Source organism: Clupea harengus, chromosome 22 (genome assembly GCF_900700415.2).
Source record: "Clupea harengus chromosome 22, Ch_v2.0.2, whole genome shotgun sequence".
NCBI classification, from domain to species: Eukaryota; Metazoa; Chordata; class Actinopteri; order Clupeiformes; family Clupeidae; genus Clupea; species Clupea harengus.
Window position 1 is genome coordinate 15,600,832 of NC_045173.1, and position 17,332 is coordinate 15,618,163.

General features: G+C 43.5%; 2 protein-coding genes across 3 annotated transcripts; both read right to left on the reverse strand.

Moving 5' to 3' along the window:
• Positions 1–658: 658 nt before the first annotated feature.
• si:dkey-127k13.1 (PWWP domain containing 3A, DNA repair factor) lies at positions 659–11,354 on the reverse strand. 2 transcript variants are annotated; one of them, XM_031559883.1, is made up of 13 exons: positions 10,564–11,354; positions 7,962–9,834; positions 7,236–7,494; positions 4,056–4,208; positions 3,765–3,835; positions 3,433–3,518; positions 3,169–3,229; positions 2,817–2,892; positions 2,527–2,577; positions 2,150–2,382; positions 1,676–1,885; positions 1,258–1,346; positions 659–1,167 (listed from the first exon to the last, which is right to left on the reverse strand). In XM_031559883.1, exons 2-13 carry the CDS (start codon positions 9,774–9,776, stop codon positions 1,086–1,088), a joined length of 3,186 nt encoding a protein of 1,061 aa, XP_031415743.1. In that variant the 5' UTR covers positions 9,777–9,834; positions 10,564–11,354; the 3' UTR covers positions 659–1,085. The 2 variants fall into 2 exon arrangements, with proteins under 2 accessions (XP_031415743.1, XP_012670851.2); XM_012815397.3 differs by lacking the exon at positions 10,564–11,354 and having other exon boundaries at positions 7,962–9,918.
• A 3,567-nt stretch (positions 11,355–14,921) lies between these two features.
• Positions 14,922–17,322, reverse strand: LOC116218391. Its single transcript, XM_031559941.2, has 4 exons — positions 16,322–17,322; positions 15,767–15,863; positions 15,409–15,562; positions 14,922–15,310 (listed from the first exon to the last, which is right to left on the reverse strand). The coding sequence occupies exons 1-4, from the start codon at positions 16,643–16,645 to the stop codon at positions 15,250–15,252; spliced, it is 636 nt and encodes a 211-aa protein (XP_031415801.1). The 5' UTR covers positions 16,646–17,322; the 3' UTR covers positions 14,922–15,249.
• Positions 17,323–17,332: the final 10 nt, after the last annotated feature.

The window sequence follows — 17,332 nt, forward strand, 5'->3', positions numbered from 1 at the left end:
CGCTCTGGACCTCAGACTGGGGCAAAGGTTTACCTTCCAACATAACTACCCGAAGCACACAGGAGTGGCTTCAGAGAAAGTTTGTCCTTGAGTGGCCCAGCCAGAGCCCAGACCTGAATCCAATTAAACATCTGTGGAAAGAGCTGAAAATGGCTGTCTACCGACGCTCCCCATCCAACCTGACGAAGCTTGCAAGGATATGCCAAGAGGAATGGGCAAAAATGTCCAGAAACAAGTGTGCCAAGCTCGTAGCTTATTTCCCAAGATGCCTTAAAGCTGTAATCGCTGCTAAAGGTGCAGCAACCAAGTATTAGGCTAAGGGTGTGTATAGATATGTAACCCCTAAATAACCTATTTTTTGCCTGTTACCTGTTTTCACTTTGTCATTATTGGCTTTTGTGTGAAGACGTTTGAGGCAAAAAATGAACTCAATCTATTGTAGTACAAGACTGTAACGTAATAAAACGTGGAGAAGGTGAAAGGGGTGTGCAGACTTTCTGGCTTGACTGTACGTGGACTCCTTATTGCCGCGCGGAGGGTAAGGCTGCAGCAAAGGTGGGAAGAGCCACCCCAAGGGCAGTGTCTGTGTTCGAATGCTCCTCAGCACGTGCTGGTACCTTTTTGAGATCGTCAAAATAGGTATCTCTCAGGCGGACGCACAAATGTCATGCTCACAACAGACGCATCATCACACACATACAGAACGCAAGGCTGCCCTTTTAAGCTGTACTCTGAGGATCCTCCTCACTCGGGACAGACGACTTCTGCGACACAGTCAGAAGCCAGGTAATACGAGTCCAAACGAGGCACAGCCGACTCTTTGACACACAATCATTGACTCCTACTGAACTTTACTACATTTCCACAAGTTTTGCACCGAGCTGTCCCATCCCCATTCCCATTATGGCACAGAGTTCATCACAACATATGAAGTCACACAAAACATATGAAGTTCTTCAACAACCAACGGCAACAGACCACAACACAGAGAGGGGGAACCTACTGATGCCTGGAACTCTTTAAAAAAATCAATTTATGGGCCATGAGTAGCCTGTCCACTGGGTCACTGATCACCCCGGGGTAGTTCAGTGCATCTTCACATGTTTAGAACATTGATTGACAGTCCTCATCAGCTGTTCGATCTTCATGTTAAACTCTTGCCTCTCTCTGAAAATAAGAGGGTAAAAAAGTGTCAGTGTGCCAGAAGTTAGTGATGGTCTACATACAGTTAAAGATGGTAAAAGAGTGGACTCTTACCGGTTGCTTATGCAGGGGCCTTTTCGATACTTCTCCTCAGCCCTTTCCAAGGGTAGATCGTCCACTCCCGCAATGGCATAGATAAGAGCCTAATCAATAAATAACAGCAAACATCCAAGACATTCTTTATGAAAGGACATTATGAAAGATGTGCATTTCTCATCAGAACATGTTTTTTGCATTGTTACAATCAGTTGTCCCCAAACGACTGCATACCCGTTGTAATATGTGTATCCAAACTACAACAGAACACGTTTAGAAATGTTACAAGACTAACAATCAATAATAGGGATACAAGTGAGAACATGACCATTTTGACCGGGATATACCTGTGACTATATAGTGACCATATAGTTTAGAAAGAGTGTCTTGGTTGATGGGGTCCCTGTTTGAAAGCAGGGGCAGGGGCAGGGCTTACTTCTGGCAGAAGCACATCCAAGATGAAGGGGATCCTCTCCAGGTTGGCTAGGCTCGGCATGGAATGTGGGCTATTCCTCAGGAGCTCATCAAGGTAGCGGTACACCTGGTCCACCTGCTCCTCGTCCTCCAGGTAGGGGTCCACCACGAAGCGGCTGGCCTTCTGGAACGCCCGCAGCCACTTGGATGTGTCCTGGCCACTGATCACCGCCTGGAGGGGTCAGTTCACAAGATCAGACTATAAGATCAGACTACTCTGACAACACAGACTACGCTCCCTCAGAATTGTATTTCATTGTTTTTATGACAGCCCCACATCACAGTGTGTATTATTTACAGTGGTCAAACTGGAGCCAGATTCTGTGCAGTAAGTGCTTTTTAAATCTGCTCCGTGCTGTGGTTCCCTTCAGTTGTTTCACTACTGAAATGAGCTTCCTGTATCAATGCTTCCTTAGTTACTGGTTTATCCTCCTACCAGCAGGCGCTTCTCTGTGCCCCGCTTCCTCACAATGAAGTCCACCAGCTTCTCGTTGGCCCGGTTCCGTGCGGCCTTGGAGCGGTCCGGGAGCAGTTTCTTACACTGATGCTCGTCGGCCTGGTCCCCGGCACCGTCCTCCTCGGAGCTGTCGCACAGGTCATCCACGATGAGCTGCGTGGGGAAGGTGAGGTCAGAGGTTCCCTGGGAGTACTTCCTCCTGAGGGGGTAGCCTGGGAGAGGAGAGGAAAGGCGACACGAATATCCAGTTTATAAGGCAGAATCCTGATACATAGGAGTTTCTATAACATGTTCCAAACAGCTTGTTAGTGAGAGAAAAACAGTAGTCAGTGTAGATCAGTGCGGGGATAACTTACTGACGTCATCTGCAAAATACTCTATGAAGGAGCCAGAGAAAGACCCACAACCTGCAAATGCAATACAGTATTACCAAACTTATATTCACAAGGAAATATATCTTAATGGAATAGACATGGTATGGATATTACACTATAGGAAGGAAAAATGACAACCAGTCCTCTAGTCTGGACCATGCCCTCTAGCTGTGAATAGACCACTAATGTCATGTGTACAAGGCATAATATTATGTAACATGCATCTTTCCTAATGTCGAAAGACACTCTGGGTATCAGTAAGACCTGCTTACCAATGCGGATTCTGTAGTCATATATGAGCTCCAAGCACCATGTGATTGCGTCACCATACTGCTGCTTGGCTTGCTCCTGTGGGACAGGTGAGGCATTTAGAGTCCACTCACATCTGTGCACACACGGAACACACTTCTGTGTGCTGAAGGGCCTCAATTACACTATATGAGGGACGACATCTCCGTGTGGAGGAGCTGTTTAGAAATCCTTATCAAAGAATGGACACGTGTGAGCTAACGCCATTATAACCCCATACATATACATCGAGATCTATTAACAGCACGTAATTCTCAAAAATCAATGGAAGCCTTTGCGCTAAAACAGTGAAATTGTCAGTGTTTGTCAGCATACCGTCAGTTCCTCTGCATCTTCACAATCAAAGGGCTTCAAGGTTTTCAGGGAAACAGTGAGGCTGTGAGAGAAGATGAGGGGAACTGATCACTTATGGTCGAATAAAAACACGCACATCACAAAATATCTTTGATTGTGATTGCCCCTTATCCTTTAAAGACTGTATCTCACAATCGTTAATCTGCACTCAGATGTAATGACAAATATGTCACTTTCTCATTCATGTTCTACAATAAAGACCATGTGCTGCAACGTGCTGCTTACCCTTTTCTAATTCTCTTTTCATCAAACAGGAAAGTATCAATGAACACAATACTGGCTTTCTTATTCTTGTGGTTCACACTTTTGACCTACAAAACCAGAAAGACCATGAAAGTTAATTTGATAAAGCATAGGACACAACTGTACATCTTTAGCAAGGTCAGGGTTTTGAAACACATTGCTACACAGCTGTTTACCAAGAAGAATGTGTGGTATACACTATACTTATCTGAATAATTAAACAATAATTGCAGAAGGGAAATACTTGTACCATACTCAAAGTTATTAACTTGTTGAAGTTGAAGAAGAAAAGCAAGTGCAACAGTAACACGTACCACAGCAGGCCAGAAAGGGTACTTCCTGAATTTGCACCAGACACACAATCCTTCAGTGATGGACAAGGGTTCTGGACAAAATGACGAGATAGTTAGTCATTTAGTTATTCGTCTTTACATTTAAGTTAAAAACTAAATCTAAATCTGACCATTTCCCTGCAACCATTGTACATAAGAGATATTGCCTTTCCATACAGGAATACATCACAGTTGAACATGAAAAGGCCATGTGTTTGGGTCTCAGACTGTACTGACAAAAAAAGACAGCTGTGCTGGCCCCCTTCTACTCACTTCTCTCCAGAAAGCTGGGGAGCTCCTCGTCATCCTCTGGATCTTCCTCCTCCTCCTCCTCTTCCTGCTGGAGAGAAAGCGGGGTGAGGGGCATGGGGTCCTCCTGCAGACTCTGCTCGAGGAACGGGTCTGAGGAGGGGGCTGCTGGCAACTCTGAAACGATAAAATACATCAGATCAGCCAGCAATTACTCTCAAACAATGCACACAACAGGTTTCTACAAAACATCTACCACATAAAGTCATATACAGTATCTGTATGGGAGTTGAGAGTAAATATCAAGCCAGGTGTCATTTCTTTAAGAAGGACATTCCTGCATGCAGTGTGTTCAGTTACTAAAGTGTCAACTGAACCTTTTCTAAACTGATAAAATTTGTTGTGATACTGAAAGTAAAATGGTCAGGTCGACGCGATGCGTTGCGATGTCCTCTGACCTTTTTTTTTTGCCCTTCATCTCTCAAAATAAAACAACAAAACGCTGCCGTGGCCATCTGCTTCTGTACAACAAAGCTACTCATAAACAGTACGCCATTTCAGACGTCAATGGGCCTCATTCTCGAACATTTTCTGAAGTTTCTTCTGAAAGGTTTCTTACGGGCTTCGGAAAAACAACGTAAGAAAAAGACATCCGACAAATTCATGAAGGCTTGAAAATGTGTTCCTATGCAGCAGAAGTGTTCTGGGCTGTGCTCCACCGGAAGAGTTTTCTTAAATTGAAAGCGCGTTCTCGTGCTCCTGAATTTGCATACATACACGCCCCGCCAGCTCCTTATAAGGGCACGCAACCGTAGTGACGTGTGCAGTCAGAATCGACCGAATCTACACGAAAGCAACTCCTAAACGAGTCATGTCAAAGCGGAAAGCGAGCACCGTCGAGTTAACGCAGATCTTACTTCAACGGTGCAGAGCTGGACCGTTGCAGGATGTAGATGTGTCCATTCTATGGCGTCAGTTTAATGACAAAACTCACACATGCTATATCAACGTGATTGAGTTTAGTGCTTATTTATTTAATTACATTTGCAGTGTTCGTGTACATTCACATTTACATTGTCATTTAGCAGACGCTTTTGTCCAAAGCGACGTACAAGGGAGAGAACAGTCAAGCTACGAGCAATAGAGACCTAGTGTAACAATAAATACTACTTTACATAAGAAATAGAAAAACGAAACAGAAAATAAAAACGAAGTGCAGGAATGTAACTGCTGTAAGTGCAAGTTAAGCACTAGTCGAAGTGTCAGTTAGGGAGGTGCTCTCTGAAGAGTTGGGTCTTCAAAAGCTTCTTAAAAGGTAGAGAGGGACGCCCCTGCTCTGGTAGTGCTAGGCAGTTCGTTCCACCAACATGGAACTACAAATGAAAATTCTGGATTGCCGTACTTGCACAGACGGCAGTGCCAAACGACGCTCACTAGACAAGCGCAGCATTCTGGTGTAGTCCTTTTATTTATTTTATGACATCACGGTGCCTCGTAGAATGTGAAACGTAATTGTTAATGATACAAATATTCTCGTAATTATTATTATTATAATTACTTTAATCCGAGGATCTGTAGAGTTGATGTGAACACAATCACCAACGATTTCTCACAAATTCATTAACACTTCTAACATAGAGAGTTTTCTTAATTTGAGAAAACTCTGGCCGAGTTACGACTGCTATTTCGAGTTCGGAAAGTCTTCTGAAGTTCAGAACAAATCCCAGATGAGAAAACTTTCATGAATGCCAAATGTTTTCCTAAATCCAATTCAGAAGAAATTCCTTCTTAAATTCTTCTTAACTGCGTTTGAGAATGAGGCCCAATGTCGTTTCATCTCAGCAAATTAAATCCGTCAGAGCTACAATTAATCCCTCTTTTCCTTTACAGAACAACTCAGATGACCTCTTAATTTACTTAAGGGAGGTGTGAGTGAGTGTTTTCACCACCCCTCCTCTCTTGGTCATATCCCCCCCATGAATACAGGCCTCAGACATTTGCTCACAGCTGGATCTCTTAATCAACAATTTCCCCTGTGAGCAAATGTTGTGAAGTTTCCCGTCTACAGAGGTAGCAGACTGATACATATTCATGGAGGGCCGGGGCTATGGGGTGACACCCCTTATGCTATGTAGGATACTTAGGGGCCTTTTACATGGAGCCTGGATTGCCTGAATCCGGAAAGAAATGTTGTCGGTTCGGCCTCTCGTTTACACGAACCCGGCGGATTGAGTCACTGAATACTCAGAGTGGTTAGATTCGAGTGGGTAGATTCGAACCCGCCAGCGGATCCGTGTTCATGTAAACGCCCGATCCGCACACTTTCTAACCCGATGATGTCATTGCCCCACGCCCTCGTAACCTCAGCCTGAACCCTTATTAACCCCGCTGCGTCACTTCATAACTGCAACAACATAAAATAAATCGATGTTGTTAAGAAGCTGGTTAGGAAAGGGATGACATTAACAAGCCACACTTTAATCTATCACTGTTTAATCTATTTGCATCAGACCATTGTTCAAAACCGGTTTTTAAAAGTGTATGAGCAAATCTGATGTGAAAAGATTTTTATTATAGACGGAAGTTTCAAAGCGGTAGTTTAACAGAAACGAGGGTTATGGCGAAGTGCGCGATTCTAACTAGTCCTGTTAGTGTGTGTGTGCTGTGGTAACAGTGATTTCAGGTGGTAGAGAAATCGTTCAGCGATCGGAAAATTGCTAGTTGGATATCCACTTCTGTCTTCTGTCACTTTATGCGCATGCTCCATGACGTCTTTACAGCAGATTCAACCACTCTGCTCCGCTCCAGCGTTTCCGTGTAAAAGCAGATTTTTCTTGACACAGCTCCGTGTGAACATGATAAAAAAAGGTATCAGATCCAAAAATGTTTCCGGATTCAATGGCTGACCAGATGAGACATAGGTGAATCTTTTGAGTTATGCCTTATTCTACCCCTTGATGCGCGTCATTGCAAGAATAAAGCCTGTTTCTTGACTGATCATTCTCAGACTGAGTCTCCACCAATCTTTTGGTACTAAAAAAGCCTAGTCCTCTAGTCTGAAAGATGTGCTCCCTGGCTGCAACGAGGGTGGTGTAGAGTGTAGAAGACTGGATAGAACTGATGTGTGTGTGTGTGTGTGTGTGTGTGTGTGTGTGTGTGTGTGTGTGTGTGTGTGTGTGTGTGTGTGTGTGTGTGTGTGTGTACCGGAATCCTGTGAGTCTGATTGCAGAGGTGCAGCGCTCGAGGCGAGGGGTGGGACAGGCAGAGCGCCGGCGTTCCCTCGGCCTTCAGCTTCACCAGCCGCTAGCGCCTCTGCTGCCGCTGTGTTCTGACGGCAGCATTTAGAGGACAGGCTGGCGTCCGCTCGAGTCTCCTTCAGGCAGTCTTCTGTCGTAGTACTTTGACACACTACAGGGGACTTGCTGTTGGCTTTACCACCTGGGACTACCAATGTAGCGGACACCTGGTCAGAAGAAGAGAGTGGCTGTCACTATTCAAGAGTAGGAAATTAGAGAGTAGCTGTAGTTTTCACAGTGCAGCCACCCATAAGGTCTGACTGCTCAACAGCAAGAGTCAGCCAAACTAAGTGATGGTTCACTAAGTTGTCTGTATGGCAAGGAAATACACCATGACTTTTTCAATAATTGCTACCACATTACCACAAACACATGACCATATCTCAAAGCGTAAATGGTGCAGTTTATCTTTGCTGTTGTTCAAAACCAAAAAATGCAATGGCTCTGATAGCAATCATGTGATTCAGAGGCCATGAGAAAAAAAAAAGTTTCACAATTTTTATTTGCATTTATTTATAAAAATATAAGATACATAGAACATTGCACAACAGTATGGTTAGTAAGTGAAGATTGCCATTTTAACATGAATAACATAACAATAACATATCTTTACGTATCTATACTATAGACCTACCATGTCTGGGTGTTGTATCTTCCGTGGCCTTCCTCGCTTCCTCTTGACTGGCACGGCGAGGGGAGACGGAGCACGCTGGCTGGAGCCCTCCACTGGTGAGGAGCTGGGGATGGGTGTCTGCACAGCGAGGGGAGACGAGGCACGCTGGCTGGAGCCCTCCACTGGTGAGAAGCTGGGGATGGGTGTCTGCACAGCGAGGGGAGACGAGGCACGCTGGCTGGAGCCCTCCACTGGTGAGAAGCTGGGGATGGGTGTCTGCACAGCGAGGGGAGACGAGGCACGCTGGCTGGAGCCCTCCACTGGTGAGAAGCTGGGGATGGATGTCTGCCCAGTGAGGGGAGACGAGGCACGCTGGCTGGAGCCCTCCACTGGTGAGGAACTGGGGATGGGTGTTTGCTCCAGCCCAGAGCAACTTCGCTTGGCACTGCCAGGTGCAGAACTGCTGTCTGATGAGCTACTGCAGGGGGCCCATCGCCTTCTACCGCTAAGGCTGTAGGGATATCCTGCTGATCTGGATGAATCTCCACTCGTCTGCCAGTGTTGGTAGCGGTTTCGTAATCTTTCACTGCATCTTGTCGGCGTCTGCTTTTCTTTGGTACTTGTGTCTGAGGCTTCTGAAGCCACCAAAGAGGCTGTGTGCATCGCACACTTGGTCAAAGGTTCACTATATGGACATGCCACATTTAAAATTGCTCTATTAGATAAAGCAAGTGGCTGTTTGCATTCCCCCTCCAAAGTGTTAGGAAACAAACTGTCCACAGTTTTACTTTGACACACAATCTGCACTGCCGCCTCCAAAGCGCTTTCCCCAGCAGAGGTGGACAGAGGTTCCTGACGGTCTTCCTCTTCAGAGTCAACAGCTGTCACCTCACTAGGCACAGGTTTAATAGCTTCCCCATCAGCCATTACAGGGTCCAGACTGAGCATTTTATCCGCAGTAAGTGTTCTGGGTGACTTGTCTGAAGCAAGTCCATTCTCTAATTCCACAGGGGTGTTATCTGAGCTTACAGGTCCACAAGTATGCTCTGGTGAAGGAGATAGTGAGCCAGGAACATGGAGGGCTGGGGCTGTGTGGGTGTGCTGTGTATGGCAGACTACAACTTGTGTCGGCTGTAAACACACATTCTGCACTGACAGCTCCAAAGGGCTATCACTAGCAGAGGTGGACGAAGGTTCCTGGCGGTCTTCCTCAACACAGTCAACAGCCGCCACCTCATTAGGCACAGGTTTGACAGCTTCCCCATCTGTGCAAGCTTCACTCAACAACAATACACATTCCCCATGCTCCAACACACTGCCATGTCCAGCAAGTGCTTCTGTAGTCTCTGTAAGGTGTCTGGATCCTATGAAAGGCTGTGGTGACATACCTCCAGCCATTACAGGATCCAGACTGAGCATTTTATCGGCAGTTTGTGTTCTGGGTGACTTGTCTGAAGCAAGTCCATTTTGTAATTCCACAGGGGTGTTATCTGAGCTTACAGGTCCACAGTTATGCTCTGGTGGAGGAGATAGTGAGCCAGGAACATGCAGTTCTGGAGCTGTATGGGAGTCCTGTGTATGGCAGACTACAACTTCTGTCAGCTGTAAACAAGCATGTGAGGGATACACAGGTTGAGTGTTTGTAGCTGGCTGCTTATCTGAACGGGTTTCTGCAGTTGTAGTCCAGCTGCTTCTTTTCTCCACCTGTTGTGCAGAAGTTTGAGACTGACTTGCTTCTTCGTTCCCAGAGGGCACGGATGCAGCAGGTGAGGACAGAGTGGAGTTTTCTGGAATCTTCCACAAGGGAGAGGAATACAACCCATCTGAGGAAGTCATATTCAAACAACCTCAAATGTTGCAGGGCTTTGCAAGGGCCATCTTTCTTCTCGGAATCCTGGTTTTTAGGTGAAAACATTACCTTTATCAGAACACTTATGTTGTTTCCTATTACCATAGCATTTATTTCAGACATAAAATAAATGTAAAACTGTTCCTACATTACTAAAGCTACGAGATAGGAACAAGGTGGCAAATACTTGTGCTCACAAAGTAGGATATCAACGTCTAGGAAAAATCAGACGGATCTTGGGACTGACTGTTAACGTCATGCACATCAATCATTATGCCCTGCGATTTCATGTTGTTAAATCTGTGTTGTCAGCAGGCAAAAATGAAATAGAAGCACACGCCATTGTCAAACACCACACTCTAGCAACAATCACAAACGGAGACCACTGCCTTAACACATCGCTAGCCATTGACCATTTAGGTTTCAGAAAACATGGATGTCACAGTGCCTTCGCTTATTATCATTTCCCGTTACATTACAACGAGTTATAAAGTAAGGCAAGGGATGCCTATCCGGGTAATAACGTTACATCTTGAAGGTACTCATAAGAAATGGGTTGTGTCAAGTTGCTGTGTTTGACTATTTGGCATGTTAGCCTTTGCTAGCAGCTACATAGCTAACATTCAATGGGTTTGCACCAGACGAAAGAGCTAAGCAAAAAGGACTGTAAACCAGTTCAAACTATTTTCTCTGCTTGCTACCAAATGGACATAACGTGCATATTATATAACCTTTAAGAGTATTAGTACTTTGAGTGCATTGAAGCTTTTGTACCTGTAACTTCGAAGCATTACTTCACGACTATGTCGAACTTCCGCTTGCAGTGTGGTGTTACGACAGCCTGACTAAACATAAATAAGACGTCCGGGTTTTGGCAATGGCGGACAAAACTGTTAAAAGCATATCAAATTAATAGTCCGGTCTAAAAACCTTTCCGTTTCGCTGGTTCGGGTGACTACAAGGTGCTCTTTATGAACAGTATGGATGTTGAACGTAATTGATTAATCGATCATAATGTGCATGTCTGACTGTCGTATTTATGGTGATTGTAGATTCTAATTTAAGCAAGTGAAATAGGCCTATATATTTTGCTATGATGGCTGTGTTTGTCAACGGTTGTTTTCTTTTGTTTTCTCTCAACCCCCCCGATCGACGATAGGCCTACTTCGACTTGCATGGCATGATTGTAGCCCCACATGGCTGATACCAAATATAAGATTTGTATCCGTGGTTGGGCTTTCCCCTTCGTGCTAGCGCCCCCTGAAGTGAGGTATGCTCAAAGCACTCTTAAAGGCAATAGCTCGACAACCGTGTCACCAAAATAATGTTCAATGCAAAAACTACCGCTTTACTAGCCAATAGCTTGTAATGTAAAGGTTCACAAATTGACAATTGACATCTGACATGTTGCATTGTTACACATTTTGTGGACGCACGCCACATTTAGTGATTTTTGTCCATAAGGGAGTGCTGCAACGGACAAATTTCAATATCTCAGGAACCGCTTAACCCTCCTATTATGTTTGGGGTCAATTTGACCCCATTCAATGTTTAACGTCTCTAAATAAACGATTGACATTTTTTTGCTTCATATTTAATGACAAAATTAACATGATGATATGTTTTCAATGTCCTGTACACATGCTGTACGCATAGGTGTTGTTTGGGGTCAATTGGGGGTTTTAATTGTATAAAATATATAAGAAATATCAACATTTCATCACATTGTTACTATTCCTGATAACAGAAATAGTTTTTTATTCCAAATGTTATAGATAACAACAATATGTACTTAGAAATAAGATGAAGCCATAAAACACCAGAAGGATATCCCTTTCCAATTTTAGGTCAATCAGTGAAATTTTATGGTGATCTGCATATTTCTCCAGAGTCGCGCAACATGTATTCTGGAGGTATAAGGGGGGTGGGTGGGGGTATTGTTTTATTTAAAGGGCTATTTAGGTAGTCAACAAACAAACCTAAAGTACCTGACACATAAACTTGGGTAAAAAAATTGAATTATAATAATGTTTTGGAGGTTTAAATTGCTGGGGTCAAATTGACCCTAATGATAAAAGATGTTAGTAAATTTGAAGGTAATAGGAGGGTTAAGCTAAAATTGGGACATTTCTTAATGTTTATAGGCCTACTTGGCCAGGCTACATTTGCTTGCATCTCCTAAACTTCCATTTGGCTCTCAACAAAAGGGTTACCTATGTACAATCATAATTTAGTAGCTAGTACATGCTCGTGGGAATGGCCAATCTTGGAATTTTGTAGTAGGCTCATTAATAATGGCAAATAGAAGCTATGTTAGCCAATTTCAAACAAATCCTCCATAAGATGTCAATGCAACAAGTTACACCAGGTTTTCCCTAATTATTGTTACATGGTTTGATTTGTCTTCAAAATTAATGAAGACTTAAAATCCTTATGGAACATTCACAAAATCATGAATGTTCACCTGCGGCCATGTAGTGTTACTGTTTCACAACCTTTTAGTGTACAGTGCACATTACCTTAAAACGACTATTCACAAAACGATGAAATATGGCTTAACCATTACATTTTAAGGTCAGAGTATTTTTTAATTCTTGGGACTACAGGCCGTAAACTATGCCATATCGGTTTCCCCAACACAGACACTAAGCAGTTAGCAGTTCATATTGGTATCAGCCTCCTCATATCGTTTTTTACCAATATTAGTGTAAATGCACCCACTTCGGTTTACACGATGTATGGGGTGTTTGTTTAACTTAACCCTATAACACCTGTGGTGTCATATTTGCTGCATGAGTTTTTGATACGTCTAATAAGTCATAATAAATATTTCCTGAAAAGCCTGTTGTGTGACACATGTCGTCTGCCCTCTGGTGTATTATCCGTGCACTGTAGGTGCACTGTAGGCAGTAGTGGGCCTTTGAATGCTATTGCCAAAATGGCTGCCTTCATGTAGAAACTTACAAGTATATGGCAGGGAAATCTTTGGGGATTTTGAAAAGGTTTCTGTAAACATTTGTATTATTTCTGTATATACATTTACTGTATTGCAGCAACTTATAATTAATTAATATTTCATACTTTATGTCATAGAAATATCTTGTTGAAAATGATACAGCAGGTATTTAAGGTAATTTATCTAGGAACCCTTCCTGAGGTGGCGCAAAAATGTAATAAGCAAAAACAATTTTTTTTTTTTGTAAAAAAGCTGTAAAAAAAAAACACATAAAATATATTACAATGTATTGCAATTCATTAAGGTGGTGTCAATATAGGTATGGGCAGATTCCGGTATCAATCTTTAGTTTTCCTAGCGCACCAACCCTTGGAGTATCAGTGTATGTCAGTTTGGCCTCCAGCGGTCGCCACGCGGACAACAATTCCCCACAATTTATTTCAGAATCTTGTTTTACACCTTCTTATAAAGAGCTTTGACCCCTATATTGAGTGGGTAAAATGTTTTGGTTTTCCAGTTTAACAACTTTGCTATGTTTTAAAATGTCACATATGTATTATTTTTTTTATTTTTTTGTCGTCCACACATGTAACCAAATTTGTGGCATAGGCATGAACAGGTGTTGTCCCACAGCAGGGCGCAAATGACGGACAAACGCTTTGATATGTTTTTTTTTTCTCACTGCAAATCCCTGAAACAAGGATAGAGGGTAGCAAGCCTTCTTAAAGCTGTTCTATTTTCAGATTCCATTGATGCATTTACATGCAATGGTATGTTTAATGTCGTTTTTGCTCTTAAGGTGAGATGAATAATTTATCTGGACAGTTGCGAAATTACAGGTTTAATTGACATGCCAGACCAGAGCTTAGCATAGTTTAGGATAACGCTATTGGTGAGATAGGGCGATTACCGTTATATATGTTTAGAGCATTAAATGTCAAAATGTTTTACCGCTGTATGGATCCTGTGTGTTCAGTTGAGCTCATAGGACTTGGTCTTGATATTGTAATTCCTTAAGTGGGGGTAGGGGTAAATGCTTCACTGGGGTCGCTAGACGGGTACTCTCCTGCTGGCTGGTAGTTCTGGGCCTTTCTTTTCAGCCAGAGCCAGTTGCTGCTTCACTCGGCCGCCTCTTCCAGTGACTTACAGGCCTGTTGGAGGGCCTGTCCTCGGACTCCCATCCCTTTCAGCAGTCTGGTGCTTGACATGGCCACAAAACCCCTGCAGCCAACATCCACAGGCAGCACCTACGTAATTGAGCAATTGCTTTTGTTTTGCTTCAGTTACTAGATCAGTACTTCAGCTTTTTGTGTTTGTTTGCTTCACCAACAGCATCTTTCCATGTCACCGTTAGTTCTATAATGATTGGGCCTATGTGAGGCTGACCACAGGGTCATAAACGGCCTGGGAACATTGTAGATGGCCCTGATGATTTGTTTGCCAAAGATCCTTCAAGGTAAGCTTCCGGAGTTCAAGGTTCTCCCACCTATTTTGCCTGTGAGACTGCCGGTGCACACCGATCTGCCTCCTCCTACTGTTGTATCTCTTCTATCACAGGTCCTCACCTCTGGCCAGGCGTTGCTCTGTGCCATGCGGGTCTGCTTGTGCCTAGCCCAAAGCCGCCTCTTTCACGCTGCACTTGGCTCACACTATCTCCATGCCTGAGGGCAGATGAGACTCACACTCATGGGCAGGGGGCGAGGGGAGGTGGGCTGCCCATTTCATGACATGGTTATGTACCAAATCGTCGTAGATATGTCAGCGTCGGTTCAGGATGATTCTAAACAGTAGATGGTGTGTTGAGCCATTTTCAACCAATAAAATGCATTTTGTCAATATTAACACAAGCATTGATGTGTTTCACAGTTTGTCATGTAATTTAGTTAACAGCTCAAAAAGTGGGTGCACTTACACTTTAAAACGTTACTGGCTGTGGTTTAAACAGTCTCCAAGAATTAGTACACATTGTTTTGGAGACCATATGATGAGTCAGTAGCCTATATGTAAAGTTGCCTGATAATCTGGCACACCATTTTTATGGTGCTACGTGACTGAATGTGGCAAGGAGGAACTGTAGAGTACTAAATTAGAAGATGTTTCTTGTGAAGTGGATGTAGTCTACACTAAGTGGACTTTGTGGAAGGAGCAGAAAAATCAAAACAGACTGGCAATTGTGTAGGTTACTTGATTGTTCATTTTATTTTGGGATATTGAGAAGAAAGAGTGGAGGAGGGTGTTGACCAAAGGAAAAATCTTTTGCTATGCTCCTAACTGTCAGACAGATTATGTTTATGTACAAACTTGTGTCCTGTCTTGATACACTGGGTATGATTCCAGTGATTTTTCCTGTGGTACACTCCAATACAATTCCGGACGTATACATAATCTACAATCTACAAACCAATCTCTTGGTATTGTGACATTCATTATGTCCTTTTAACAACTCAGAACTCATAAAACACACAACACAAAATAAAAATAAAAGTAGTGTGCCTGTTGTGTGATCACAGGGCAACAGCATTAATCTGTTGTGATCCACTGTCGTCTTCAATCCTGCATGCATTCCTAGAAGATAATTCATCATCATTATTTTCAGAATTATTCGGATACCTACAGGTATAAATACTAAATGCTAAACCGCCTGGGCCCTGTCTCGTACTTACAGTAGTTTGAACAGATAAGCGCTAGTAGACTTGCAGGCTTTGTTCTGACTCTCTGCTGCCACCTGCTGGCTGTTAGCAGCATTGAGTAAGGCGTTGCAGGAGTCCCACTGATGAAGGCTCCATGTCAAGTTGGCCTGCAGTGTGTCGGTATGGGCTGCACAAAGGTTTTAATTTTTTATTTTATTTTGTATAAATGTGTCACCAATCTGTACATATTTTTCCATTGGTTAAATATAGTCTTAATAAAGGTTCATTTAGGTTAATAAAAAAACAAAACTCTTATAAGACTTACAAAATTAATGACATTATATACTTTAGTAATGATGGCATTGTGATACGAAATAGTTTTATACTGTACCTTCCTGCCATGCCAGTACAGAGGACAAGTTTTTTTGCAGGGTCATGTGTATTTCTTTTTCACTTTTTAAAGTGGTAATGTTCTCTTTCAAAACCTCCTTAAATGAAAAATGAGAAAGCACAATATTTTACACAAACCAAACATTACAAAGAGCTGTGAATCACCCAAGGCCCCAAATATCGTATTATCGCAATACTTGTGCCACAGTTTGTTTCTATTGCAATCTCCAATAAGCTAAGTATTCCAGTAATGTGTATCGTCATAGACTGATTAACATCCCGACCAATGATATCCCCAAAGCAAAAATATTTAACGTTTCCTTAGTCTGGTAAAATCAGGTTTTCACGATGTTCATCAGACTTCAAAAGACTGCCCTGACAATGACAGGCATATTAAAGCTTCAGTAATTTCACAAAAGACTTCATACTTCATACACCAGGTACAGTGTCAAATGTAATCCATTTCACTCCCACCCCTCTAATATGCAGCAGTCCTGGCTGCTTCTCACACACAGCTGTGTATAAGAATAATGTGGAATGCGTTTCCAGGACTCACCTTCCACTGCAGGCTGTCCATCAGTGACACATTAGTTTCCCTCAGCCTCTCCATGATGATGTCCAGCTCCCTCAGAAGCGCTGTTTGGTTCCCACGGCTGTTGCTCAGCTGATCCAGGAGCACGTTCTGGTCTCTCTCGCTCACCACCTTGGCTCCTTCGATCTTCTCAACGGTGGCTTGCCTGGCTGCCTCGCACTGGCTCAGGCTCCTCATGTAAGGCCACGTCGCCCACACTATGATGACGACGAGGGAGATCATGGACCAGAGGGCGAGGAATGCCACCAGGCAGTTGCAGGTGTTCTGAGAGGACTTGGATCTTGCCATTTTTAAAGAAGTTAGATCGACCTAAAGAATGTTGATGTGATGTGATGAATACCTTCCCTACTGAGAAGAGGAGCTTTTCTTCGCAGCTGCAGGGATTCTCTGTCCCAGCACTGAGACCGTTACGGGGGCGTGACTGACTTTTGGTGAGGTCACACGAAAAGCAAACATCTGCCATCTTAGGAAAAGTGGCCAAAAACAGTACCATCCTCAGGGGAAACCATACGCCAGCGTGTGAGAGTCCCCCTTTTTCCCCCCATGGAAAAGTCTAAATGGACTGTTATCAGCCATGATTTAAATAGCTGAGGGACAAAGCAACCCATTTTTGGTCCTAATCACCAAACTTTTTTTTTTTTTTCATCTTTGGAAATCTTGAAACCCCTTTTAGAAGAGCAGGCATGAGCTGCAGCCCCTGACTTGGCCCATGTGATGCCAAGGCTTGAGAGGATCTGTCTGTGGCCGCAGCCAGAGCCAGCACCTCTGTGTACTCAGCACAGCACATTCCCACTTCAACACTCTAAACAAACGCCTCCTCAGATGCACTGCAGATCACAGCGCACGAGTCCATTTCAACACCGAGGCCCGCCAGGAACATCCTGGGAGGTTCCTTCTATGAACATGTACTGTAAGGAGCACTAAGGGAGTCGATATGGAAGATAATTATGATTTCCCCCCCCCCCCTTATATCTT